This window comes from Strix uralensis, chromosome 27 (genome assembly GCF_047716275.1).
Source record: "Strix uralensis isolate ZFMK-TIS-50842 chromosome 27, bStrUra1, whole genome shotgun sequence".
NCBI lineage: Eukaryota > Metazoa > Chordata > Aves > Strigiformes > Strigidae > Strix > Strix uralensis.
Genome location: NC_133998.1, coordinates 2661789 through 2689337, shown reverse-complemented (window position 1 = coordinate 2689337; position 27549 = coordinate 2661789). Strand labels below are relative to the sequence as shown.

Here is a 27549-nt window from a genome sequence, read left to right as displayed (position 1 = left end):
CTTGTTTTTCTGGTGAGAGGCTTGTGGAGAGGACAAGGATGAGGTGGCTTGCTCTGACCTGGGCTCCCCCAGCTCACCCGCTGCATTGCCAGCACTGTCCCCCTTCCCCCCCCGCAATGAACCCTAACCCCGGCCAGCAGGCAGGAAAGCATCTTTCATCAGACAAAATCAGATCAGCACTTGGCTCCCAGCGACAGGAGCGTGAGCCGTATGGATGAAGCAATTCCCCCTGTCCCTTGATTAATAACAAGGCAGGCCTGCGGAGCGAGGGCGGGGGGGATGCTGTTTAATTGACTCTGTTTTTGAAACAGCAGCTTAATGACTAGGTTCAAATTAGCCAGAATCACCTTTTCATCCTGGGGAATTGAAATGAAACGTGGATTGCTCTGGCACGCCCTCCCCCCCACGCCGGCCTCTTAAAAATACATCTCCTACTAAACCGGTTGCATTTCTCATGCTTGGATTTTTCATCTTTTATTAAGCAGATAAATTGTTATTGTTTAAAACAGCATTCATTCATTCACACCCATGTAAATCTCCTGGTTTTAACTGCAGATCCAGGGATGAAGCTGGGGATGAAACTCAAATAGGAAAGCCTGAGATGCTTGTGCCTGCAATGAAATTATAAATCCACATCCCGGAGCAAATGAGCAGTAGGAGGCAGCCAGAAATCTCCATCAGCAGAAGCACTGGGCTGCAGCAAGGAATGGAAGTTGCGAGTGGAACCGATATGGCACCCAAGCTGGGAGAGCTTTTGGCATTTCTCCTGGCAACATCCTGCACAAATAGAGCCAGTTCAGGCAAGAACATCTAATAGGGGAGCCCAGGGCACTAAATCAGCCTGGGGGTCAGTGCTGTGCCCTGCTCTTTACCCCTGATTTCTTCCCTCAGTTTCCCCATCTGTAAAATGGAGGACATGCTGCCAACCCCTGGTTGAAAACCGCTGTCAGATGCAGAAAATGTAACTGAATCACTCAGGTGATGCTTGTCGGCTGTCACGCAACAGATCAAGGGCACAGGACACTCCGCTTCAGCAGCCCGCGTCCCCTAAGCCCTGTGACCAGCAAAGGTAACGCCAGCCTGGACCGAGCAGTGACGAACAGAAGAGAGCAACAATTCTGCCCTAGAAGGAAAGTCAGCCCTCAGGAGGGAATTGGCCTCTCTCATCCTCAAAGCCTAATTAACCAAATCATCCCCATTTGTGGGAAGCTTTAGCCGGAGTAGAGAGGGGCAAGAAGAGAGCTCCGAGGAGGAATGGCTAATGGTGAGCACTGTCTCCATGTGGGATGTGGGTGCTGGTGGGGGGCACCGTGTTACTGCCCCGTGACCTTGGCATCCTCCCAGCCCTGCTGTAGCTGCCCGTGAACTTGGCACCGCTGCAAGGGACGGCGGAGCCCGCTGCGGGGGCACGGACACAGGAGCCCAGGCTGGGTTGGGGGCTGTGCTCGTTCCTGGTGTTACGGGGCTGTTTGTGCCCTGTTGTCCCAGTTTCCCTCTTGGGTGGGGGGAAATGAGCGCGTTGGTCCATCATCACCTCCATGGGGTGCAGAGAGAGGAGCTCGCGGTGAGGTGGGCACCGGGACCCCGTCCCGGGACAGGCAGGGTGACACGGGGGGGTGGGGGGGATGTAAGCAGGCTGGTGTAGGGCTGGGGGACCCCGGCAGGATCGAGGGGGGGGGGTACCCGGCCGCGCTGGCGTGGGGTCGGGGACCCGCGGTTGGGGGGAACCCTGGCGGTCCGGGCAGACCCCTCCCCTTTGGGCCCGGCAAAGCGGGGCGGGGGGACCCCGCCACTGCCCTCGCCCGCATTTCCCCGCGGGCTCTGCCCGTTCCCCCGCCCAGCAGCTCAGCCTGGGGCCGCGCATCGTCCCTGTCCCCGTCCCTCCCCCGCGCTCCCGGGGCGGCGGGGGGCGCGGGGGGCGGCTCCCACGCCCGCTCCGCCGCCGCACGGCCAGGCGCGGCGGGCACCGGCTGCAGGAGCCGCCGGGGCCGGGCCGGGGTCCGACCGGAGCCGCCGCCGCCCCCGGGGCTGCGGCTCTGCCCGCGCCGCCGCCGCGCCATGGGCAGCCGGGGAGCCGGAGCCGAGCGGTGAGTGCGGGGTCCCGGGGAACGGGGCGGGGGGGTCGGCGAGCGCTGCCGGGTCGTGCCGGGCCGGAGCGGAGCCAGCCGGGCCGGGGGAGGCAGAGCCCGGCGGGGCGCACACGTGGGAGCGGGGGGGCGGCCGCGGAGCCCCCGCCGGCCCTGGGGCCACGCTGCTCCACCTGCCCCCGGCACCCCGAAACCGGCTCCCCGGGGGTCTGCCCGGCTGGTGCCCACCACCCCGGGGCTGCAAGGCCCCTCCGCAGCCCGGGGTGCGGGGCTCAGCCCCGGCCGGGGGCTCGGCGGAGACGGCGGTGGCGAGCAGGGCTGTTGTGTCCCCCCCCACACCCCGCCCGCCCCTCCCCGTGCCGGGGTGCTACCGGGGGTTTAAATGGCCTCAAAGCTGCACCGGGAGGTCCAGCCTGAACCTGCCCGGCTCCATCCTCCTCCGCTCGGCCCCGGTGCTCCGGAGGGTCGGGTACCTGCAGTCTCCCCGCTGTCAGGGCTGGGGCCGCTGCTCACAGCCCCGCGTAGCCTTTCCCTGGCAGACCCGAGGGGTCTGAACATCTCCAGGCGTCAGGAAGGGTCTTCCCCCATCACCTACGGCTCCTGGTTTGCCCCCAGTCCTGCAGGTTCTCGCTCCTCGCCACCCCAGGGCCCTGCTTGCCCCTTTCTCTCAGCATCCTGGATTTTAGGGCTAGACGGATTCTCCTGTCAAAAATCCCAGGCTTGGTTTAAATGCAAATGTTACCGGGGTTGTGTTTCTCAGAGAAATGGAGCAGGCAGCAATCGCAGCATACGCGGCTCCTATCGCTGTTCTGGAATAGCAGCCTGCCTCTTCCTACTCCAGATCCAGAGTACTTTTGTGCCAGTTTCTTAATCCACTTGCAAAGCGGATTGAGCTAAAACCTGACAAAAGGTGCTCTAATTCCCACAGTGTTCGCGCAAGGGAGCGATTGCAGAGCAGCTGCTCTTTAAATTCGTGCCCAGCCTTGCCCTGAGATGAGGTTTTGGGAAGGAGAAAAGAGCAAACAGAAGGAGAGAGGATAACAGAAGCGAGCAGAGCGCCTGCAAAATAGATCAGGAGCGGATCGGTGCGTGGATCCGCAGCCTGGCAGTACCCAGCGCGCGAGCCCATCCCTTCGGAGCAAAGAGCGTCGGCTGTGCCAGCCGGAAAGGCTGGACCCCAGGGATGGATGGGACGGGGTTGGGGATGCTCGGTGGCCTGGTGAGGACTAGCCTGGGCCTTTCAGAGCTCCCACTTGCTGCTTAGTTTTGTGGCTTGGTCTCAGCTGCCAGTGTGGTGCTGCCGGCTCTCGCCCTGGCTGGGGATGCGCTGCCTGCGGGCACGAGGCCGTCCGGCCTGGAGCAGACCACCCCAGCGGGCGCTGGGTTACCCAGGTCCAGCCCCGCTGCGGGAAAAACACCATGAGAAAAGCCACATCCAGAGAGGGAAAGTTCCTATAAACATCTCTCTCGATTGCTTCACAAAGAATTAAAAACAAACCCAACCTGTAAAAGCAGAGTTGCCCAGCAGCTGCTCGGTGCGATATGTTCATGTGTGTCTTTAAACCCGGGACCAGATTCCGTTGCTGGCCTTAAAAATGCAGAAATGCAGGTGGTAAACCCTGCAATAACCCCTTGGTAAAGTGAGGGGCCTTGGGGCTTTGCACCCCAAAGCTCTGCTCTTTGCCACTGCTTCATCATCCCTTATGCTGCAGGATGGAGGTGGGATAAGGTCCCTGCTGCCTGCACGCCGGGGCACGGCAGGAAACGTGGTGCATGTCCTTTAAGCAGGAGAATAATTCAAGATGTGTTGGGGAGCTGCCAGTTTGACAGCCTGTGATTGATCCGGTTTAATTTGAGCTAATGTATTTATCATTGGCGTTTCTGTGGCACCCGATAAGGCAGAGGGGAGGGAGCAGAGTTGCTGCCTCTTGCTGCTGGAGGACTGGCAGTGCTGGGTGAGTTTTGGCCGGAGCAGCTGGGAGAGGTGGCTTCTGATCCCTCCCAACATTTCTCATGGTTTTCAGAGGTTGCAAAAATCCCACTTGGATGCCTGCAGCCTTTGCCAAAGCCCTTGGTCCTGGGCTGAGCTGAGCTCGGGGGAAGATGCTCTCTACCACAGCAATGCCCAGTCTGCAAAACAGCCGGAGAAGCTCCCTGAGAGCAGGGAGCAACTGTGCTCCCACCGGTGCGGGGAGGCAGGAGGCAAAGCAGCTTCATGAGAGAGTTGGGTTTTTTGGCTTAAAAATCAGCAGATTTTGCTTCTTATCCTGCCCTGTTAGGAGAAGGGAGCTGGAGGACCAGAGAAACGGGGGCTGGGCTATGTTTCACCCCTCTTGGGCTGCCCTTCTGAGCTGCCCCTTGGCATCGACGCCCGACTGGGAAGCGGCTGGGCCGGGCTGAGCAAGGGACCCTCTGCGGTGGCAGAGCCAGAACATGTCCCAGGCACGGCCGGATCCTGCGCCGCCTCCCGCTGCTGCCAGGCACAGCCCTTCCCGGGGGACACACTTGGGCTGATCCCACACTGAAGATAGCAGGGCTGGGGGCTTTTTTCCTGTTTTTTTTAGTGTTTTGAGCTCAGGAATGTCTGCTTTTATTAACTGTGTTAATCCTGCATCACAAGATAACGCATCCCTTGCTCCAAGGCAAGGCATCCCTGCGCTGTCCCTCCGAGCAACAACACTCAAATTAAACATTGGGTTTGAAGCCGGATGGTACAGATGGACAAGAGTGCCTGCCTGTATTTGCACTCGGCATTTAAAGGCTTTAAATTGATGTCGTTGAAATCAATCTTTTTCAACTTCTGGTTGTTGGCTTGCCGTTGTTTCGCCCCTGAGCACCCCGCCGGGGAGTGGGTGGCCCCTCTCCGTTCAGCGGCGCGGGGAACTGAGGCGGCGTAAGGCAGAAGGAGCAGAGGAGCTGGGCTGCTCCAACAGACATGAGCCACGTCGCTGCTGCGTTCGCATCCCCAGGACGGGAGCGAGCTGTTGCTGTAGCCCTGGAAATAACATTGGGAACGTAAAGCACGTGGATGGGTGCGTTTTGCGTGGGCAGCAATAATTCCCGTGCCGCCGGCTCGCTGTGCCGTGGGCAGCCCGGGTGGGACGCCTGTCGCCAGCAGCACCAGATCTGACATGTCAGAGCTAAGGGACCTTAGGGGCCGAGCGAGGCCGTCCTTGAGCTTGTCCCCTGCTGTGCTGAATCACCAGGTGGCTATAAAACATGCAGCCCGTGCCTCAGTTTCACTGTTTGTAAATGGATGTAGCCCAGAGGCCTGGCTTTGTAGGTTCATATGGTCTCTCAGACAGCGAAAATCCTGCTGCCTGTTTGTGTCTGCAGCTGTAAAGCGATGATTGAATTGTCTGAGGAGGGCAGAGGGAGCATCGTGCAGCATCTCTCCCGTCCCTGGGCAGGGGCTGAAGCACGGGGGTGGAAGGTGCTGCCAGTGGAGGTGCTGCCGGTGCCCGAAGGGCCACTTTGTGAGTCCTGGAAAAACACCAAAATGAACAGGCGAGGGCAGAAATGTTCAGAGCAGAGATTTTAGAGGAGATGAAGGAAAGCAATAAAACCCACGAGAGGTTTGGAAAAGATGCCAAGGGCTGCTCTGGCTTGCTGGCAGTGGTAGGGAAATTGATTGGGCTTTGAGTGTTATTGGTTGACTTTTCTGGGAGGATATTTTTGAAGTTTATGTAAGGTTTACCTTGAAAGACAAAGCAAATGCTTCCACGAGGGTCAGCTGTGGGGATGAAGGAGCAAGGGGGGCTGGACCACAGCATTGCTCAGCCGCTGGCAGCGGGCACTGGGCAGCCATCGGCAACAACATGTACAATGATTTCTCCTTCTTTTGACCCCTTTTCTTTAAGTTGTGATGCTCTGGGGCTCTAGCCGGACCCCAGTTCTGGCCCAGGGTGCCCCGTGCCCGTGGAGGTGTGGGCTAAAGAAGGGCAGGACACGGGGCCAGGGCTGGTTTAGGTGGCAGAGGCGGGAAATGATACTTGTCATTGGAGAGCAAAGTCCTCCCGGGCCCTGAGCAGAGACTGCCCTTACCTCTTCTTCATGGGAAATGGGCAAACTGAGGACAGGAACAAACTCACCCCAGTGTGGTCAAATATCAGGGACTTGAGTAGATAATTTGGACAATCTGTGAGAAATGGCTTCCCTGTGGATGTGTTTAAAAAAAAAAAAAAAAAAAAAGAAAAAAGCTAATCACAAAGGATCTGGGCTATGATCTCCAGGCTGCCATGGTGCCTTGTCATCCCTGCAGGCACCCAGTAGCTGGGATCCCGGGTACCAGGCTGGGGAGCAGAGGCAGTGTCCATCTCTCTGGGTGGCCCCGTCCCAAACAACAAAGCTGGCCACTGCCCTGGCACGTGCCCTCCTCCTTCCCGCGCTGTCTGGCTCAGCCCAGCTCTTTACATGCTTTCCTGCCTTCCTCCCCCTGAATTTTTCATGCCACCATGAGCTTCGCTGCAGTTTGCAGCCCCATCCATCATATGGGTTCGTTTTTTAAAGCTGCGTCCCAGCTCTTAACAGCTCAGACCTGGAGTGCCAGAGCTTCTTGTTCAGCTCCCGATGTGCCAGCCAAAATAGCAGCGGCCACATACTGTAGTGGAGAGGAACAAGTGTCACCGAGAATTAAAATGACAGATCCCAGCATCAAGGTCTCCGAGGGTTTGTGCTTTATTAAGCAACAATGAGTTCATGGGAAAGGACTTTCACCCGCAGCACCCGTTGTGTCTACAAGAAAAGAGAACCAGGGACTATATTTAGGTTCAGCCGTGTGATGGGGAGGCAGGGCCAGGCACCGCGGGAGGCGAGCTGGGCATCCTCGGCCTCGTGAGGGTGAGCCCTGTCCCTGCAGAGCCCAGGGAGGATTTGGGGAGGATGTGGGGACCAGGCAAAGGGAACAGCTCGGCTGTGAGATGCTGCAGAGAGACAACCCACAGTGCTGCAGGCAGGAGATCTGGAGGGTTCCCCTTGCCTGTGCAACAGCCTGCTTGGGGTATTGCATGCTCAGACCCACCTCAGCCATGGCCAAGTGCTTGTGGCATGGCCAGGAAAGCCCCTCCGAGCTGGTTTCACCCTGCCCACAACTTGCTCGTGCGCAGCATCCGTCCTGCCGCCAGGTTAGGAGAAAAGGGGGGGCTGCGACCCTGGGCGTGAGATGATGTTCACACCCATCGGTCCCCGCCTGATGCTGCGTGGTCCCTTGCGTGGTTCCCTCTCCCTAAAATGTGGTTATGTGATGATGGGGATTATTTTAATAGATCATTTTGCCTTAGGGTCTCCCTCTTCCCACCGCCCCCTCCTATTAAAAATTCATTGTTTCTCCCAGATACTGTTGCTAGAGGGAGATGGGGAGAAATAAAGGAGGTTCTTGGAAAGTAAGAAGGAAAATATTTAATAGGAAGAGAATAGAAAAAACATTTGAAACAAATATTGTCCCTCTTTCCCTCTTGCTGCCCTGGGCACGTTTGAGTCCAAGCGCTGCCCCTGTCACATTGTAGGGCCCTGATGCTTCCAGCAGACTGGAGGAGGTTGTGTGGGACCTGGGGTGAGCCTGGGCGGTGGGGATGGTCCTGGTCCTGCCCAGGGCTGAGGAACTCATCACCATGGAGGTGGCAAAGTCCCCACTGGCTTCACTGCTGGGAGCATGGGGACATTGTGGCTGTGGATGTGCCTGACCTCCGACTCATCTCCTGTCTTCAGCATCTCCAGAAAAGTCCCCCCAAGGCCAGGTTGCTTTTCCTGCTCCATTTGGATGCTGTTTCGATCCAGGTGGATAAGAGGGTGCATTTGCAGGCTGAAATAATTTAGAGGGGTGTTAATGGGCTGCACGCTGTGGGGCCAGGTCATCTGGCCCTGCGACACGAGGAGCTTTGGCTGCAACACAGAGCCGGCAGGCAACCAGGTTGGCTGTAAAATAACCAAGGTCAGAGGAACGGCGGCATGCCGTCTGCAGGGATGGACCATGGCTGGACAGAGTAGGGCCCAGGCAGACTCGGGAAGGCACTTTCCATCCTCAAAAGGCCTCGTGAGCACGGTCTTCGCAATGCTCCTCACGGGTCAGTAAGTAGCAGAGGTTTGCAGAGCACCGTCCTGCAGCGCAGAGCAGGGTAACTAAAGTGGCTCTGGCCGAGCATCCCATCCAAACAACATCAGCCGAGCCTGCAATGACTCTGGTTTATGGATGCTATAATACCTCAAATTAGGCAAGTGGGTTTGTTTCCCCTTTAGGGAGCAGGAGGTGTTGAGCTCTGTGCCCAGAGCCATGCCCTGGCTGCCGTTTCGGACTCTGTCCCAGCAGTGCAGCCAGAGGAGCAAACCCTGAGGGTGGTTGGTGCTTCTGGCCTCTTTTTCCAGAGGGTCACCTGGTCTGACCTTCTCTGTGCTCAGGACAGCTGGGCACCAACTCTTCAATATTGCCGGAATGAGCTATTTTGTATTTTTCCATTTAAATTTCATTTGAAGGAAAGTCCATCTGGTTCCCTTTGTGCTGCCAGAGGAAAAAGGCTGCTCTCAGGTCAGCTTTCTACGGGGCGTCTCCTCACTGGAGAGCCAGGCGAGGTCGCACGGCCAGGACCTTTGTCTCTTCTCCTTTCCATCACAGCAATAAGGTGGGGTGGAGCAGGGCCCCTGTAATTGAACGCTAATTGGGGATGGAAAATAAGCAGGACCCTGAAATTGCAAACCAAAGATGAAGTGACATAAATGAGATCTAAACTGTGACCTTTTTCCATAAGCAGGAGTATTAACTAAGTGTGACAAATGGATGGGGAAAAAATAATCCTGCCTTTGTTAGTTCTCGTGCCCAGGGCTGACACAGAGCTGGAGCCTTTGGTCCGTTCCCGGGGAAGCGCAGCTGGTGGTGCTGGACATCCCTCCTAGCTGTGCCCGAAGCCCCAGTGCCATGTCAGTCGGGGGGTTATTTTGGAGGCTGGACCCTTTCCATCATCAGTTCAGGGAGTAGTTTCTCTTCTTGCCTTCAGGGTCACTTTTTTGCATCAAGCCAAAAAATGTGGCAAAGCACTTGGGGAGCGTCCCACTGGGATTCGGCACCGCTGCCTTTCCACTGCCTTGCTCAGCCCTGCACCAACATCTGGCAACCTCTGGAAGTTCAGACTCAAGTTGTTTGCTGTTGCAGTGGCAAATGGGGTTGTGGTCTGATGGATCAGTCTCATCCATCACTGGACACACTCCTGTCATGGCTGCCAGGTTTTTTTCCCATTAATTTGCCCTGAGGTTCTCGCTGGGTCACGGCTGTTGCTGGTCCCTGAGTTATGGTTCACGCCAGGACACGGGCAGAGTCATCCCCAGTGCAGGGACCACTCAGTGTTGGACTGGGGACCTATCGATGCTGGCTCAGTACTGTGACACTGGGGTCCAGCTCATCTGTCTCCATCTCAGTGATTTCCCGCTTTCCCACGACTCTTAAGAAACGGGTCTTTTTTCCTCTGTTTAATTTTTTAACAGCTCTGCTCTGTCTCTCCATTTCTTTCCCTGGGGTTGTTTCTGGCTGTTCCTCCCCCAGAAGCTGGAAGATGCTTCACCCCTGCTGGGCTGCTGCTGTGGATGGGTGGACCTGAATTTTTCCTTCTTCCCTGATGATTTTCCAAATTTTCCCATTTGTTTTTGTAGAAAGATGCTCTTGGGGGGCATGTCACTAAGAGAGGATTTCACTGAGGATTTCAAATGAACAGCCTGTGACACCCTCTCCATGATAATGCATCACTTTTATCATTCATATTTCAATAACTAAAGGTCAAATGGAAGCCCAGCTGGTTGGGAAGTCTGATGTTAATTACACTAATGAGCAAAAGTCTCTGTCTTACTGCTCTGTGCTCCACTCTCCCAGACACTGAAGTGGCGTGACGCTGGCTGGCCGGACCCTGGGCACCACTGAGTGTCTTGTCCAGGGGTGCTGAGAGGCTCCTGGGGTCCAGGTCTCATGTGGGTTTGGGTGGGCTGCTGGTCTCTCGTGGTCTGGGATGAGCCACAGATTTGCTGCCGCACATGTCTGCGGGCTCCGGCTCCAAGGGATGCTCCTGCCCATGAAGAGCTTGACTCCAGCATCCTGGTCTGGTCCTCAGGAGGTACAAGTGTGTCTGCTGACTTCACAGGACCCCCAAGTCCTGTTTGGCTTTTGGCTTTGCTGCCGAATTTCTTCTTCAAGAAGCTCCCATGTGCAGAACTTGCACCAGAGCCTCCTTGATGTGGAGCCAGGTCCTGTGCAGGACCTGGGGAGAATAGACTCATCCCCCAGCTCCTCCATCAAATTGCTCAGGAAAAGAGTTAAAATACAAGTTTTAAGTATATGTGCCTTAAAATACAAGGCACAAGGGCTAGACACTGGCAAGTGCTCTGGTGGTATGAACACAGAGAGGGCCAGGGAGTTGTGCCACCGCTGGCGGTGTGTGGGAATGGAGGTTTTAGGCCACGTCACTCACTTGCTGGTGGGTCCCATTTCCCGGGGATTAAAATGTATTTGCAGACAAAAAACCTGAAGTAACCTGAAACAGAGGTTGCTAAGTGACGCAGGAGCTGCCAAAACCAAATGCCAAGACCATCAGCTGAGACCCTCATCGTTCAGAGGGCTGGGAATGACGGGCTCACGTAACGTGTGTGGGTGTTCGATAAGCCAAGCCCAAGCAGACTCTAAAGAAAGCTTAAACACCGCATTCACACGGCGCAGGCAGGTCCAGAGGCAAAGCCGCTCTGTGCTTTGCTGCCTGCAGGAAAGGGGTCGGTAAGAGCAGATTTTGTTTTACTGCCATTTGGTTTCAGCAGGTTTGCAATAAATATATGGGCATGTCCGGCTTGCTGGAATTTGTTTTAAATTTTGTTTTACCCGTTCCCGGTAGCCAGGGCCTGGCCTTCAGGCAAGCTGATCTGCTCTGTTGCAGTTGTACTTAACTCTTGGATGCCAATGCCTACGAGCATCATCTGCGGCGCCTCCCCCACCCCTGCCGGAACGCGTGGAGGTGCTGGAGCACGCAAGGTCCCACACACGTCGCTGCAGTGCAAAACAAATCTGCTTCCCTCCCAATTATCACATTACTTGGGCATTAGAGGAGCCTCACCTGCTCTGCAGCTGCCAGCAGCACGTAACTGAAACAGATATTTGTGCATTGACACCGCAGAGGCTGTAATCCCTCGAAGCACGTACACTGGATTGACTCTCCAGACAAAATCCTTGCTGAGTTGCACCACATCATAGTTGCTGGTGGTGCTGCAAACTTCCCCCTGCTGAGGGCAGGCTGAGGTGTTTATGGGCCGTTTCACCATAGCAGGGCTTGGGTTGGGTTGCTCTCACCTTTAGTTTAAGCTTTGGGTCTGCGCGACTCCCCCCCACCTATGTGCATCAGCCACCCGTGCTGCAGAGTCCCCAGTGAGGAGATGCCATCGTGCCTGGGATCTGTGCTGGGTTTTTCCTGTCCTGCTGCCAGCCCCAGAGCACTCCCTGTCCCTGTTGTCCCAGCTCTGCCACAGCCTTGGGCCAGCCCGGAGAGGCTGGTGCATCCCCTGGCTCCACCAGCAAACCCTGGCAGGAGATTTCCTTGCTGCGATTGCTAGTGGGGGGGATTTTTAGAGCTGCTCCTTCTTTGCTAGCTGCTCTCTGTTGGCGTGCATCTCTGCCAGGGCACGAGTTGAATTGTCTGCGTGTGCATCCCCACTGCTGACAGCAAAACAGGAGCGTGGGGGAGGATGGGGTGAAGGGCTGAGTGTATCACAAGTGATGCTTTCCTGGAGGAATTTTAGCTTTTCTGGAGTGCTGCGTGCTGTCAGTTCTCCAGGGACCCCAAAAGTAAGGTTTTGCCCTCCCATAAGCAGCACCCGGCCAGGGTTCACAGGAGCACGCGGGGAGGCTGCAGGGGACAGCCCTGCCCAGGCAGGGGACACCTGGGGTGGCCTCTTGGCTCCCCGTTGTCACCGGGAATGTCCCCCCTGAGCGCTAAGGGGTGCGAGCCCTGTGCCACCAGCCCCGGCTGCTGCTGCAGAGCTGGGTCCTGGTTTCTCTGCAGTTCTCCAGCAGATCCCTGCAAGGGAAAGCTCCTTTGGCTAAGGCTCCCCAAGCTTCTCTCAGCAGGAATTACCCCCCTCAGCTGCTGCTGCTGCCCTTGGGCAGCCCTGGGCAGCTCAGCCGGGCAGGAGCAGGGGGCGGAGACAAGTCGGGGCCCAAGCAGGATCTCGAGCAGGGGTCAGAGCAGGTGCCGAGCTGTAACAGCAGCATCTCTGCACTGGACCTGAGTCTGGGACCATCTGTGGTCTGTTATTGAGGGAGGAGCTGGATTTCCCCTGAAGTAGGAACTATTTAAATTCCCTGTTGATCCAGAGAGCTCAAAATGCTTTAGCAAAACTGCAGCAAACCATTTGCTTGCAAGTTGGTGTCCTGCATCTCCTGAACCAGCCGTCAGGGCTGGGACCATGTCTCTCCACCCGGCAAAGTGCCCAGAGGAAGAACACAGGACAGGGGTCTGGCCAGTGGCACTTCTTCCAAGTTTGGGTCAGATCTCCCCAAATGAGAGCACTCCTGGAGAGCTGGCCGTGGCCACCCACTGCGTGGGTGCCATCTCCTCCTGAAATCCCTGCACGTGATTGCTGGGGAGAGTTGCTCCACCTCAGAGCTGGCCTTGGTGGTGCTGGGCGTGGATGCTCCCTTGTTTGTAAGAAGATCCTTCACGGTACAAAGCGCTATATAATTTTACATATATATATATATAACTATGCAAGCTGCAATGGTCAGGTCACACATTGGGCTGGAGCAACACTAAGGGTGCTTCCCCTTTCTGGGAGGTGCCTGTGTGCCATGCCCTTCAGCTTCGGGGGTATTTATTTGGGATTTCTGTGCTGGACACTGTGGAAAGGTGATTTACAGTCGTCTCCTTGTGCTGTTTGTCCAGAGGAGCCGAGGCTGGCTGTGCCGGACACTTTGCCATTTAAACATCCCCGGTCTCGGATGCCACAACAGACCCAGATGTCGGTGCAGCTCCGGACCTGCAGAACGGTGAGCGCTCCCCGGGCTTGAGCAGGGTGAGGGGGGGTCAGCATTATCACCTCATGGGGTTTATGCACTGGGATGCTTGAAATCCAGCTCATTTTTAGCTCATGACCATCGCTGCTTGGTGGCATTACCTCCCTCCTTGTCCCCACCCTCCTTTTACAGCTGGAGCACTCGGTACCATCGAGCTGGGGGTTTACCCCACGTAACAGCTGAGAAATCTCCCGCCTGTTGCCACGACCCCAAAATGAGCAAGAAGTAACTCAAGTAGGGATGTGATGCGAAGCTCAGGGGCATTAAGCTCTGGTACTCGCTCCGAGGTTGCTGGCAGACAGCAGGAGGGACCCCAGCCTTGGCCGCACTGGGATGCGTGTGCAGCATCAGTTTGAAGAGCAGCCGTTCGGGGTTTGGAGGGGTTTCATGGGATTTGGGAGTCCACCAGCTCTGTCCTGGGAGAGGGGCTCTGCTGTCGAGATGCCAGACAGGGAATTAAGCATCCCCTTCCCCTCCTGCCACAGAGACTTCTGACTTTTGGGAACCTCTTTGGGGCTATATATGGGAAAGGAGATGCTCTCCTGGTCCCACAGCCACAGCTGATGCCCCGAAGCTGTAGATCTGGGGACTGACGCCAGCGTGCCTTGCTCCAAATGTCACCACTCGCTGCAATCTTCAGCCTGGAGGAGATGTGGGGGCGGCGCAGCTGGACCCCCCCGAGGCCCAGCTGGCCCCCTCCGAAATCTGAGCAGCGAGGCTGGGAGGGACATGCTCTCCGCAGGGCTCAGGCAGGGCTGGGATGAGCCCCCGGTCCCCCTCCCCTCTCAGGGGCTTTTACAGCGGAGGGTTTGGTCTCACTCCCGCCTGGCAGGACGAGGTATAGTTGCAACGTCAAGCACTATTTCACCCTGTAATGGCATTTTGCTTTCTTTGCTCTCTGCTCCCATGATCATAATTGGGATGGCAATAAAATTTCCAATGCAGCAGCTGTAGACAGGTCTTAAAAAACACATTCAGCCCAGGATTGGAGGGAAAGCTGTTGTTTCACAATCCCCTTGCCTGGGATTCCTGCTCTGAGCAGGGTTTCCAGCAGATTGGGGCCTCCATATCTGCACCTCTCACCCCTCTGCACTCGCAGAGCCTTGCTTGCAGAGCTACGAGCTTGTTTTCCTGCAGAGAGCTGAGCAGTCCTGCTGGGACCAGGTTGTTTTCCACCCATGGCTGCCTCTCCCACCCTATCGTTGGAGCAGTCTGTCAGTCTGGCTTGTCAGTCTGTTCATCCTGCCCACGAGACAAGCGGTTCAGTTGAATTAAAGCCTCACAAATAATGTGGTGCCCTCCCGAGGTGCGGTGCCCGTGGGCTGGCGGCAGCCGGCCCCAGGGCTCTGGGCTTCCTCTCTGGAGGGAAGCTGGGCTTGCTGGCACGCCGGGCACCCCTGCACCCCCTGCCAGGGGTGAAGGAACCCCATGGGGCTGAGCCCTTAGGAATGGAGTCCTTTCTGAGGGCCAAGACTGTTGTTTTATCGAGGATACTCAGGGAGGTGGCCGGGACTGCCTTGACTTCATTTTGTGCAGCACCTGGAATCACGGTGCTGCTGGCAACTGGGCTCATGGGTGCCACCACGGTCCAGGTAAGGGATTAAGAGTAGACTTTGCCATCAAAGTTCCAGCACTGGCAACTAGCAGCATTGATCACAGTGTGATTTATGTGCCAGCCCTACAAGGGACTCAGGCCAGCATCACCGAGATGCTGAGCTTAATGAACAACCTAACCTAACAAGGGCTGGCTCATTGGACCAGGTGGACAAACGAGGTCATTTGCTGGGGCAAAGCTTGTGGGGAAGCAACTGGCACTCAGGCTGCTGTGAAGCCAGCGGCGTGGGGAGGGCTCCACCGGGTGCTGCTGGCTGGACTGGAGCTGGGGCCGGCAGGGACAGCTGCGCGTGTGCCAACCCGAGTGCTTCACACGCCCCCGGGCAGCGTCATCAATCAGCTTTCTGAAAGGTGGCTAATTACAGCGTATGCTTTTCTGTTATGATTATTAATCATTCTGCTCCTTCATTTATTAGGGAGCTGCCTGGGTTAGAGGAGCAAAGGCGCAGGGTCCCTTCATGTGGCGAGGTGGCACATTCTCCCTGCTGCTTGGGAGCCCCTTTGGGTGGTGTGTCTGCAGGACATGGGTGTTCCCAGCGTGGGGAAACAGCGTGGCATGTCCCCACCACCCGCCCCAGCACAGCCTGCGCTCTGCCTAGGGACGTCCTGCTTGGCTGGGCTCCAGCGAGGTCCCTCCGTCCCCTTCTACGTGGCTCCAGCCAAGCATAGCACGCTGGCTTTGGTGCTCTCCTCCACCGAGGTTTTGCTCCCAGGGTGTTGCTCCCAGGCTGTGTTTCGGCAGCCCTGGTGCAGAAGGTAAGTGATGAGCTCGTAAAGCGGCCACATGCCCCGGGAGGCAGGAGGGGGAAGCAGCTGCAGAAGGACCAAATTCCCCTCTCTCATTTAATGATCTTTATTTGTGTCTCCGTGGGGGCAGCAGCCCTTGCCAGGAGCGGAGCCCTGTTTTCCGAGACGCTCTGCTCGTAGCCAGGATATGTGCGTGCCTGACTGTCACGTCTGTGCTGGCTGGGGCTGTTATGGGCTTCTGTTTTATAAATCTCTCGGCAACATCGTGGCGTGGGCTTTAAAACTGACAGATGCCAGGAGGATGTTTCCCAGGGGCTCAGGTTCCCCATCCCTGCTCCCAGTGCTGGGCTGGGAAGAAACCTGAGTACAGGCAAACCTTGGGCCCTGGGCTGGTTCAGATGGGGAGCTTTAGTTCAGATGGGGAGCTTTGCAAAGCCCAGAGCCCCTGGGCTGTATCCTGCCCTTTGATGGGAGCAGGGGAAGGTGGTTTTATAGGGGGAGTCTCCTAGACCTGGGCTGCCTCTGAGCTCATTGATGGGTCCTCTCCCAGCTGGGTGGGTGCTCAGGGACATGGACACCATGGGGTGTCCTGGTGACTGACCGTGATGGCAAAACATCAGGGGGAAGTCCCAGGGATGTGGGCTGTCAGCCTGCATTTGCCTTCCAGACCCTCATCATCTTGCACGTGACATTAACAGGCTTCTGCAAATTAAAAGCTCTCACCAAGCAGCAGAAACTTTCTGGAAATTGCCAAAAAAACAACCCCTGGTGCCTGTCCAGGGACCACAGCCACCGCCTAAAGCCAAGTTCAACTCAAGTGTTTCTGATGGGCACTAGTGGAACGTCTCACTGGCAACAAGGCATTTTTGAGCGCAGTTAAATTCAAGCTCAGCCTTAGTTCCCGTGTGGTCCTGCAGATACTGAAGTTGTTGAGATCTGGATCAAAGTTTGCTCTCAGCCAACATTTCCCAGTAGCAGTCAAGATTCAGATCTGGCTGGTGGGTTCAGTCCAACTGCCTGGGTCGAAATAAGAGTATAGCACCCACTTGTCCTTCTCCTCCTTCCCTTGTTTTAGAGGAGTTATTCACCTTGGTAGATAAATAAAGATTCTCGTGGAATATTAAATACCTCCCCAAAGCCCCTGCTGCTGATGAGTGGCTTCTGCACCTCATTCCCTAGTACACGCAGTGACCTTTTAGAAATGTTGTACGTTGTGATCATATCTAAATGTCTTCTCTCCTGGGAGCATCTTGTGGAGATAGAGATTCAGACATGATGTCTATCAAGAAGAAAAGCAGATTGCGGCCAATCTGTGGCTGCCTGCGCTGTATTGCCTGGGCCACGTGCTCAAGAATCATAAGGTTGTCTCTAAAAATAAGCAGTGGCTTCTTTCAAGTTGTCTCCTTGGCATCTTAGCTCATTAGGGAATCCTCGTTTCTGGGTTTTCGCAGCATTTGCGAGGGCTGGGAGTTTCCACGTGGGAGGAAAGTGGAGAGTCCTGTGGTCACAGCTGTTGAGGACTCGGCTAGGACTCGGGATGGGATCACAGGGTGGGAAGATGGCTCCATGAAGACATCAGTCATGGCTTTTTCTGAGTAGAAAGGGTAAATCCTCCCTCCGCTGAAAGCTCACGCACTCTTGCTGCTTCAGCATCATCTCGGCTGGCCCCAAGACCTGGGGCCGTTGAGCAGGAGGAGACGCGTGAGATGCAGCAGCTGCCACTCACCAAAATAACTCCCTTCTATATAAGGTTTTCATGTTTTTCAAGCAACCCCTTTAAGTCATGCTTCAGGACGTTTTCTGCAGTGACCCAGCAGGAGCTTGTCCCCTCACACAGACATCTCTCCTTTCACGTTTCTCTCCTCATTCCTTCAAGTCATCAGGAAAATCTGCTTCTGTTTGAGCAGCCTCAAGAGGGACACAAGGGTGACTATCGGGAGCACCGTGGCCGCGGGTCCCAGCCCTGCTGCCAGGCTCTGCCATGGCTGTTGGGTGCAGTCACTTGGCTGCTCAGTGCCCCGGGGAGCCCCGGCCTCGGGGCATTTGCCAGGTCCTGCAGGCACAGGCCACCGCGGTGGTGGGGATCCACCATACGGAGCCTGCCGGGTGCCCTCCTGCTGCTGGGGTGGCCCCACTGCCCACCCAGCAGCTCGGTTCTCCCCTCTGCTCCTCCAGCTCTGCCCTCCTGCCTGCCCCAGCCTGACTTTGCTGGGAAATAAACTGACCCAGAAAAACATGCTCTGGGTGCACCAAGAGTGGCAGAGACGGGAGAATTTGTTTCCCAGTCAGACTCTGATGGGATTAGGAATAAGTCTCTGATAGATAATTCTCCATTAGGTCTGGTGATTGATTTTCTTTCTTCTTACCCCCAGCTCTCGTCTCCTCTCCCTGTTTCAGCTGGATTATTCTCATGCTTGGTTTGCTAATTGCCTGATCACTAGAGCCTCGTTGGAGTGAGGCATAGGGACATCACTGGCCTCTTCTGACCCTCCGAGTTTTCTGCCTCTTAGTTTATGCCTCAGCTCTGATTTAATCTCCTCCACTCCCCAGCGTAAAATGGGCTGTTTCTGCTGCCCTGAGTAGAGGGAAGAATCTGCTGGTGTCACCTCTGGAGCCAGGGAAGGTCCTAGGGATACCCCTTCAGCTCCTCTCCATCGCCCCCATCCTCCCAGTGCCACACAGTCCTTTCTGGGGCTTTTCCAAGTTGAGTGTGGCCACAAATCCACTGGTTTTGCAGACTCGAGGCAATGGATAAAATAAAGCTGCAGGAGCCATAGGTTTATTTTTGGGTGGTGGCACGAGCAACCCTGGAGATGCTGAGCAGCACAGGTCACCTTCGGTCCTCATTTCACTGCCCCCAGAAAATATCCCTGCTCTGCTGCGAGCAAAGCCACCCGCAGCGGCAGCTGCAAAAACATGGTTCAAATCCCTGACTTCGCATTCATGCATGGAACTTTACTCTGTCAGCACTGAAAAATGCCTAAAAGTCCCCCCGGGGCCCACATCTGCCTGTGGGTGCTGCAAGTTGATATCAGCGGTGTCACCAGCAAGAGCTGAGCACAAAGCAGACTTCCCGGGGACCCTGGTTTTCTCCCTTTGCAGCCCAAAAACCAGGGTGGGGGGCTTCATTTTTGCTAGTTGTTGCAAGGTGTAATTGAGGGCTTGGGGTTTTCCGGCAGGGAGGAAGGAGCAGACGTCTCTACAGGCTTTGGCAGAGGACTGGGGAGCTGGGCTCCTTTTCTGGTCTTGAAGAGCTCTGTCCCACGGTGGCTCTGGCTCCAGGTTTCCTTTGAAACCTGGGCCAGGGCTCCCAGCCCAGGGGTAGAGCTTGGGGCCAGGGTTCAGTCTGGCACCCGCCTTTGGGAGTTGTGGGCATCTGCATTCAGGGCGCCTGTCCTCTGCTCCAAGCCCGTGCCAGCAGCTCCGGGTGGTCCGAGTCCCAGACAAGCCATCAAGCCTGCTTGATGCAGCCAAATTCCCATTCGTGGTAATCAAGATCTCATCTAGTTGATACCCCGGGACCGGGGAGCACACAGAGCTTATGCTGGCAGAGAGTCCAGCACTCTTGCTTAAGCAATCCTGTCAAGCTCTAAATGAGCCAGGGAGAAATACCACTCCACTTTGGCAGGTGATGCTCGGCCGCTCCATCCGCCTCCCAAATCCAGCCCAAGCCCCAGCGCAGGGGCTGAGCAGGGCAATGGTGTCTGTGAGGATGCTGGCACGGCCCCCGGCGAGCACGGAGGTGCCGCCGTCTGCGCGGCAGAGCCGTGGTTGGCGCTGCCTTCTCTGCAGAGCCGCTGGCACGGAGCCTGGCGCAGGCTGGGGAGAGCAGCCAGGGAGCGAGGGCGGCCGTGGGCAGGCAGCTGGGACACTTCGCTGCCAGAGCAGGGCTGGCTGACGGCTCTCAGGCAGGCAGCAGTGAACGAGCATCACTCGGGGTGTTTCCAGCAGTGTTTGGCTGCTGGTGGTGTTTGTAGGAGCCCTCTCCTGTCTCGTGCTGGGTTTGGGACGTGCTGGCACTGGCACGAGTCGCTGGCACTGCCACCTCCCTGTCTCCTGTGTGTCGGGGTGTTGATATTATCCCCCCATCAGTGTTTTAAGGATGACCCTTTCCAAAATGCATGGGGCTCCCAGCATCACTTTCTGCCCTGTTTGCTCCCTCCCTGCCTGGGTGTCTTCACCCTCCTCTGGGGTCCTCCACATCTCCTGGAAAGGTGAAGCAGCATCCTGTATCCTGAGCATGTAACCTCCCCTGGGTGCTGCTGGCCTCCCCAGGCAGAGCCCATGAAGGGGGGGTAACAGGGGGATGGTCTCGAGCAGCAGCATGGGGTTCTTGAAGAAGGTCTCAGCAGGACCATTTTGCATCCTGCAAGTCAATGGAAGAATAAAACAAGACGTTGCTTTGACTGAAGTATTTGCACTTGCGGGATGTCAAAACAGGGGAACCTAGAAATGTCAACCTTGGCTTATTTTTGGGTCTTTATTCAGAAAAAGGGAGAAATGGCAGCTGAAGAGCAATTGCTCTCAGAGGAGCTGACTGCCGAGCGTGTGCCACTGAAGCAGGAGCCATTTGAAGATGGTCTCTTTAGAAGAAAACCTCCTTTTCTCTAAGAAGTGGTGGTGCAAGGGAGCAAGCAGGGACCGCTGGCGGCTGAGCATCCAAGAGCCGGGTGGTCGGAGAGCACTGGTTCCTCTAAGCTCTGCCTGCCGGGAAGTACCGTGCTGCCAGCGGCTAGGACAAAATGGGCTTGGTGGCCACATGTCCTGGTGGGGAGGGAGGGAAGGAGGGAGCTGCTCCTGGGGGCTCAGAAGTGGCCAAAGGTGCTCTGCTCTGCTTCCCCCCACCATGCTGCAGCCCCTCAGCCTCATGCTTTCCTGGCTCTGTTCCCCAACCCTGCATGCAGCAGGCATGTTATTTTTAAAAATAAATTAAATGCAAAGAAGGGCCTCTATCTAGGCCTTCAACTAGAGTCTTAATTGGCCTCACTCCCCAGGGACTGGCGAGCCCCGGAGAACGCTGCGCTATCGGAGTAATGAGCTATTAATAAACTGCGCTGCTCAGCTTGGCTCGGCTCTGCCCAGGCCAGATGGGGACCATGGGGCCCCAGTTGTCACTGCGGGGGACCCGGGGTCTCCACAGCTGGGGCAGCTTCTGTGGGATGTCCTGGAGCCAGCAGAGACCCACAGGGGCAGAGCCAGCCTTGGCCACCTCAGCACCTTGCTCCAGAGCTCATATCTGCCTGGGTCTGCTGGGAGGGGACTCATCCAGCACCCATTAATTCCCCCTCCATGGGGTTTGTTGAGGGTGTTGGGGCTGTGCCCAGCTCCACCGGGGCACCCATGGGTGGGGGCTGTGGGGCAGCGGGGGCAGCTGGTGCTCTGCTCCAGCTGAGGAGTAGGAAGGAGAGCCCGGGGCTGCGGCTCCCGCTCCCCGGCTGCCGGGTAAAACAACGCCAGCGGGTTCGTACCTTTGCTTAGAGGATCAGGTGGCCAAAGTAGTAACCAAAAGTGGAGTACGGTTACCCCGGGCTCATTCATAATGGACGTGGCGGAAAGCCGTCATGCTCACGGGCTGTGTCTGGCACAGCGGCCATGGGCAGGGGAGGGGAAGGGGCCAGATCCCCCCCAGCCCCTGGAGGGGGAAGCAACAGTGGGCACAGGATACGGCCAAGCGTGGGAAACCATTAACCTGGCAGCAGAGCCTGGGTGTATTTATTTAGCATAGAGACACTAAATAAAATAAGTGTCACAATAAATTGGGAGGACTTTTTCCTGCAGGTTTGCAGGTTGTGCCTGGGTGCATCCTTCCCATCCAGCCCTGTGGCAGAGCAGGAGCGGAGCCTTCTGAACCAGGGGGGACCAAGGGAAGCTGTCCCCCCCTCACCCTAGAGCCAGCTCGGGTTCCCGAGGCTGCCAGCCAGGCAGAGCCGATCGCAAAATGGTTCTTGGCACGGCTGTGAGCAGCCTCCTTGAAGGCAGAGGCTGCCAAGCAGCTCCAGCCACATCCCTGCTCCAGTGCCCCGGTGGCATTTGGGAACCTCTGGTTGCTGGACATGGAGGGGTCAGGACATGGGGTGGTCGGGTGCAGTGAGTGAAGCCTGAGCAGTGCTGGAGAGAGGGGCTGTGTGGCTGGTGAGGGGGGAGGGAAGGGGCTGGGACATGTGGTGGGGGCAGCAGTGGGGTCTCCAGTCTTACCCCGCTGCCCCCAGCAAAGAAAGCCTGTGCTGCATCCCACCCGGCTGTTAATCCCCTCCCTGCGGCTCTGTGAAAAATGATAACGCTTCCCTCTCGGTTTGATTCGCTGGAGGAAAAAGGGAAATGTGGCAAAATTAAGACAGGCACCAAAAAAAAAAAAGCCTGTGAAATATAATCTCCTGCGGCTCTTAAATTGCACTGAGCAATGGGTTTATTGCCAGAGAATTGCTCAGCTTGGATAATAGGATCAGAGCAGGGAATTATCCATGGAGATTGCATCCTACCCCCCCCCCCCCGATGTGGGCATAGAGAGAGGGTCAGGAGCCCTCTCGGCCCCCTGAGGGCATTCCCACGTGTTGCCAGCCCCTGCGGGACAGGAGAGAGGGTGACACCAGCCATTGGTGTCCTTTGTCAGGCGGCCCTGGAGATGGGCCAGCTCCTGCTGTCCCCGCTCCATCAGTGTCACCTCTCCGGGGAGGTCCAGGGTCCCCATCGCTCATCCCGCTGGTGCCGACCCCAGGGCAGGGCTGCTGTGAGCCGAGCGCTCCGAGAGTGCGAAGGACGGGGAAGGGGGTGACAGGGAATGGCAGCACGGCAAAACCTTCAGGCTCCTTCTGGTCTGTCCCACCGAGCCTCCCTGGGGCTGGGGCACGACTGCTGCACAAGGGACGGGGCCAGCCGGGGTGGGCTCAGGGCACAGGGCACAGCTGAGGGCTGCGATGCTGCGGGAGAAGGAGTTTTGGGAGGAGAGGGGCTGGCAGGTTTGAGCGAAGGGCGACAACTTGGTAGGAGGCAGGGGTTGGCTCAGCACCCTGGAATGGTGACCCCCGTGTCCTGTCCCACTGTCCCGTGGCCCGGGGTGCTCTATCTTCCACAGTGCCCTTTAGCAAAGGGGAAGGGATGGGGGATGCAAATGGACATGGTGGCTTGTCCTCTCCCCACTGCGAGCCTGCCCTGGCAGCTCCCACCATCTCTCCTGGTGAGGAGCAGCAGCTCCTCCTCTCTCCCTCCATCACCCCCTAAACCAAGCACCAGCTGCCTTAAGTTTGGCCTTTTCAGAGGCTTTTGGGCAATGAGGACATGCGGTGGCACTGCAATGGGCTTGAGCAGCCACAGATGTCGCATCCTCCCGTCCCCTCTCCCCCCATCCTGCTGGGCTCTGACGGACGTGTTTGGGGTCCCTGGCGCTCCCAGATGGACGGCGGGGGGGGGGGGGGGGGCGGGGTTGGGGCAAAAAAGCCCTGAAACAAGGTCCAGCGCTCCCCAGAGCTGTGACTTGGGCTTCCCCAAAGGCAGAAGAGCTGGAGCCAGCCTGGCTGCTCCTCGGGTACTGTGCACCAATTTGTCCCAGTGGTCTCGCCAGTTTGTCCCAGTGCTGTGGGGGCAATGGGACATGATGCCCCGTGATGGAGGACTTGGTGTTCCTCTGCCCCTTCAAGCCATCAGTATGGCAGATAAATGCTGTCGATAGAGAACAGATGGGGAGAGGGATGCTTGTGCCTCCTGCCCATGAGGTGCAGCAGCCAGTAGATACCTGGAAAGGCACAAAGCAAATAAATCCTGGCAGCAAGGAGGTGAAGTCAGAGGTGGAAGAGGAGGAGAAGGAAGAGGAGAAGGAGCAGGCTGCTGGGAATGGTGAGCATCTCCCCATGGAGGCAGCAGGCCAGGTTGGGGCCCTTACATTGCTTCAGTGGGCACCCTGCTGCAGCACTGGTGGTGATGCTCTGCCCAGGCTCTCACCCCACGTTGCTCTGGGAACCCAGGGAGAGGACCCAACCCCAGGAGATGGTGAAGCACTTTAGGTCACATCAGTTGGTTCATTTGGGATATTTTCTCTTTGGGCCTTTCACCCTCAGCGCAGGGCTGAGACCTGCCCCACTCGCTGCACCTCCACAGGGGAGGCTGGAGGGGTGACTGTGCTCTCGGTACCCCCCAGATTGCCTGCGTTCCCTCGCCGGGCCCAGAAACACCCTGCAGCACCCCAACTGAGCAGCTCTGCCACTTAATTAGGTTAATGACAGTGCTTCATTATGGAAAGGGGGCTGAGGAGTTTGCACTGGTGCTGGGAGGTGCGTTTCCAGGTGCGGTGGCAACCCAGCAGATTTGGGGCACAGAAGGGGACAGGGAACGGGGAAGAGGGAGCAGAGAGAAGAGAAAGCGGCAGCGAAGTGCTAATCCCTGGGAAGGAGGGTGGCTGGGGCACCGTGCTGCGCGAGGTCGGTGTTAATCCCTCATCTGCGAAGATGGTGCCTGCAGCCGCCTTAATCTCCACTCTGAGAGGGCGAGAGTGGGGACAGGAATGGCAGGACTGGTCCCTACATGCGGTGCCAAACATCCCCCGTCCTGTGGGACCTCGCCGAGCCCGGGGCCTGGGAAGAATTTGTGCTGCTGGATGAGACCTCACAGCAGCCACACAGGGAGCAGAGGGGATGTGGCATCCCTCCTGTGTCATGAGTTTGCAAGGCCTCTGGCTGCGTCTCTTTGCTCCTACACTGCCCTGAGGGGTCCGTGTCTCCTGTTATCCTGGGAGCTCACGGTCCCATGTGCCTGCACGTGCACTGTCGGTGGCACAGAGCGGGTGTGAGCCAGTGGCGGGGGCAGAGGCTGAGGTGTGGGTCTGCAGCCGTGTCTCCTCTCACAAATCTCTCCCCTGCATCAGTTTCCCTGCTCTCCTAATGGTGTGTGCAGGCGGTGAGGTTTGTTTAGCCCAGGTTTGCACAGGACACGGTCACCAGGTCACACATGAGGGGCTGAGAAGGGGGTCTGAAGGGTTTCCTGGGTGGGGCTGGGACTTTACCAGCACCGTGCCCATGGTTTGGGGAGCGTTTTCCCATCTCAGCCCACAGACGGGTGATCTGGGGCTGGGTAGGACTTTGTTGGCCTCCACCAGGCTGGTCGCTGACTCTGCATCTCTCTCCCTTCCAGGCGCATGGGAGAATGGTAGTGAGCCCATAAGACCATGCTCTACACAATGAAATGCTGGCTCCTGGTCCTGGTCCTCCAGCTGGTCCTCCTGAGCCCGCCGCGGGTGGCAGCCTGCCCTGCCCGCTGCGAGTGCGCCCCGCAGATCAAGTCGGTGGTGTGTCACCGCAAGCGGCTCACCTCCATCCCCGAGGGCATCCCCACCGAGACCAAGATCCTGGAGCTCAACAAGAACCGCATCCGCTGCCTGAACCCAGGGGACCTCTCCCCGTACCCGCTGTTGGAGGAGCTGGATTTCAGCGAGAACATCATCTCCAATGTGGAGCCGGGTGCCTTCAGCAACCTGTTCAACCTGCAGACCTTGCGGCTGCGGGGGAACCAGCTCAAACTCATCCCCCCGGGGGTCTTCACTAAGTTGACCAACCTCACCCTCCTGGACATCAGCGAGAACAAACTCGTCATCCTGCTGGACTACATGTTCCAGGACCTGCGAAACCTGAAGAGCCTGGAGGTGGGCGATAACGACTTGGTGTACATCTCCCAACGGGCCTTCTCCGGGCTGCTCGGCCTGGAGCAGCTGACCATTGAGAAGTGCAACCTGACCTCCATCTCAGCCGAGTCACTCTCCTACCTCCAGAACCTGGAGGTGTTGCGGCTCCGGCACCTCAGCATCTCTGCGCTGGAGGACCAAAACTTCAAGAAACTCTACAACCTCCTGCAACTGGAGATCGACAACTGGCCGCTGCTGGAAGAGGTCTCCCCCACCAGCTTCCAGGGTCTGAACCTCACCTCGCTTTCCATCACCTACACCAACATCACAGCCGTGCCCGCCGCTGCCTTGAGGAACCTGGTGTACCTCCGGTACCTGAACCTGTCCTACAACCCCATTAGCACTGTGCTGAAGGGCTCCTTTAAAGACCTCATCCGGCTCCAGGAGCTCCACATCGTGGGTGCTCTCTTGGTGTCTGTGGAGCCACAGGCTTTCTCCGGCCTGAGACAAATCCGGCTGCTCAACCTCTCCAGCAACTTTCTCTCCACCCTGGAGGAGAGCACCTTCCACTCCGTCAACACACTGGAGACACTGCGGGTGGACAGAAACCCCCTGGCCTGTGACTGCCGCCTCCTCTGGATCCTGCAGCGACGGAAGACGCTCAACTTCGACGGGCAGCAGCCTATGTGCTCCTCACCACCCGAAATCCAGGGCAATGCCCTACGCGACTTCCCAGACTCTGTGCTCTTCGAATATTTCACCTGCCAGAAGCCCAAGATAAGGGATCGGAAGCTGCAGCACGTGACGGCCCGGGAAGGGCAATCTGTGTCCTTCCTTTGCCGGGCAGACGGGGAGCCAGACCCCTCCATCGCCTGGGTGTCCCCTCAGCACCGCATGATCACCACCCGCAGCACAGGGCGGGCGACCGTGCTGCCCGGGGGCACCCTGGAGATCCGCTTTGCCCAGGTGCAGGACAGTGGCACCTACATCTGCATCGCCAGCAACGCGGGAGGCAACGACACCTACTTCGCCACCCTGACGGTTAAGGGGCGGCCAGCTGACAGCTCCCACTATGCGAACCGAACTTTGTACCTCAGCGAGTTCAACGACACCTCCCACAATGACACGCAAGTCTTCTTGAAGTTTACGTTGGACCTCAAGACCATCCTGGTCTCCACGGCCATGGGCTGCATCACCTTCCTGGGCGTGGTGCTCTTCTGCTTCCTCCTCCTCTTCGTCTGGAGCCGGGGCCGGGGGCAGCACAAGAACAACTTCTCAGTGGAGTACTCCTTCCGCAAGGTGGATGGTCCCACCACCACCACCGGCCAAGGAGGAGCCAGGAAGTTCAACATGAAGATGATCTGAGCCTCTCCCAGAGGAGGACCATTGTCTGCTGCCTGGCCCCAGGCACGGCCATGGTGGGTCAGGGCTGGGGGGGTTGTGTGGGAGCACTGGTGACATCCCAGCGCTGGCGGTGGGACCTTGCTGTGCTGGGACGCAGCTGGAGACATGCCAGAGGCACCGTGGGCCAGCACGGTCAGAACCACATAGACCTCAGGGTCGGGGAGCGATGACCCCGGCTGTCCCGGCCCCACGGTGAGCCCTCGGGGCACAATGGCTCAGGGGCCATCCCGGCTCCAGGGGCTCCCAATGTAGCCAACATTTTTGCTACCAACTATGCATTTCTCTAGCCAAGAGATCAGCAGTGTTTGGGCCTGGGAAAAAAAACTGCTTCTCTTTTTTTCCCCCCTTTCCCTTTTTTTTAAGAGACTCTCTGGAAAACTTTCCTGGTGGTTGTTTATGGTTCTTCTCTTTTCTTGTTGTTGGGTTTTTTTTTTGTCCAACGATTTTTTTTTTTTAATGAATTTCCAAGAGAAAAGTCTTCCGGGGCAATGCAGGGCTGGGGCGCCAGGGGAGGTTGTGCCGAGCTGGGGTTCTCATCCAGCCCCTCGGCAAAGCCGGACCCCACAGGGCACGGCCGTGCCTTGAGAGCTTTCCATTGGTGGATTTAAGATGTGGTATCTGCAAACATGGATTTCTGGGGACACTCCTGCACAAGCAATAATAACCCACCCAAGGCCAGGCTCTGAGGAGGTGTCAGCAAGAAAAAAAGGGAAAAAAAAGCAAGATGAGGTCAAGGTCATTAAAATCAGGAGGAGCAGTCCCAGGGCAATGCAAGGCCCTGTCTTTGCATCCGCTCAAGCCCCCACGGGAGCGACGGGGGGTAAAGGGGTAGGGGGTCAGGATTTGTACGGGTGCAAAAGGCACTTTTGGGTCCATTTTCTTTGGCTTGAAAAGTCGAAGTATGCAGGAGAGCAGGAGCTGGCGCGTCCTGTGTGGGGAGGCCATACAGCCCAGGAAAGAAGAAGAGAAGAGCCTGGAACAAGCAGCTGGGGAGTCAACAGCAAAAGCAAACACCAAAAGAAGGTCCCAGCTGGTACCTCCATCGCATCCACCTGCATCCT

The 27549-nt window shown here is 57.1% G+C and overlaps 1 protein-coding gene across 1 annotated transcript; it reads left to right on the top strand.

Annotated features, from left to right (window-relative positions):
* The first annotated feature begins 1045 nt into the window (after positions 1-1045).
* Positions 1046-26867, top strand: LINGO3 (leucine rich repeat and Ig domain containing 3). The gene is made up of 3 exons (XM_074851711.1): positions 1046-1264; positions 12986-13089; positions 24598-26867. The coding sequence occupies exon 3, from the start codon at positions 24632-24634 to the stop codon at positions 26447-26449; it is 1818 nt and encodes a 605-aa protein (XP_074707812.1). The 5' UTR covers positions 1046-1264; positions 12986-13089; positions 24598-24631; the 3' UTR covers positions 26450-26867.
* Positions 26868-27549: the final 682 nt, after the last annotated feature.

Excerpts from the sequence above, each read along its gene's own strand:
- LINGO3 (XM_074851711.1), top strand. The coding sequence starts at position 24,632 with ATGCTCTACACAATGAAATGCTGGCTCCTGGTCCTGGTCCTCCAGCTG.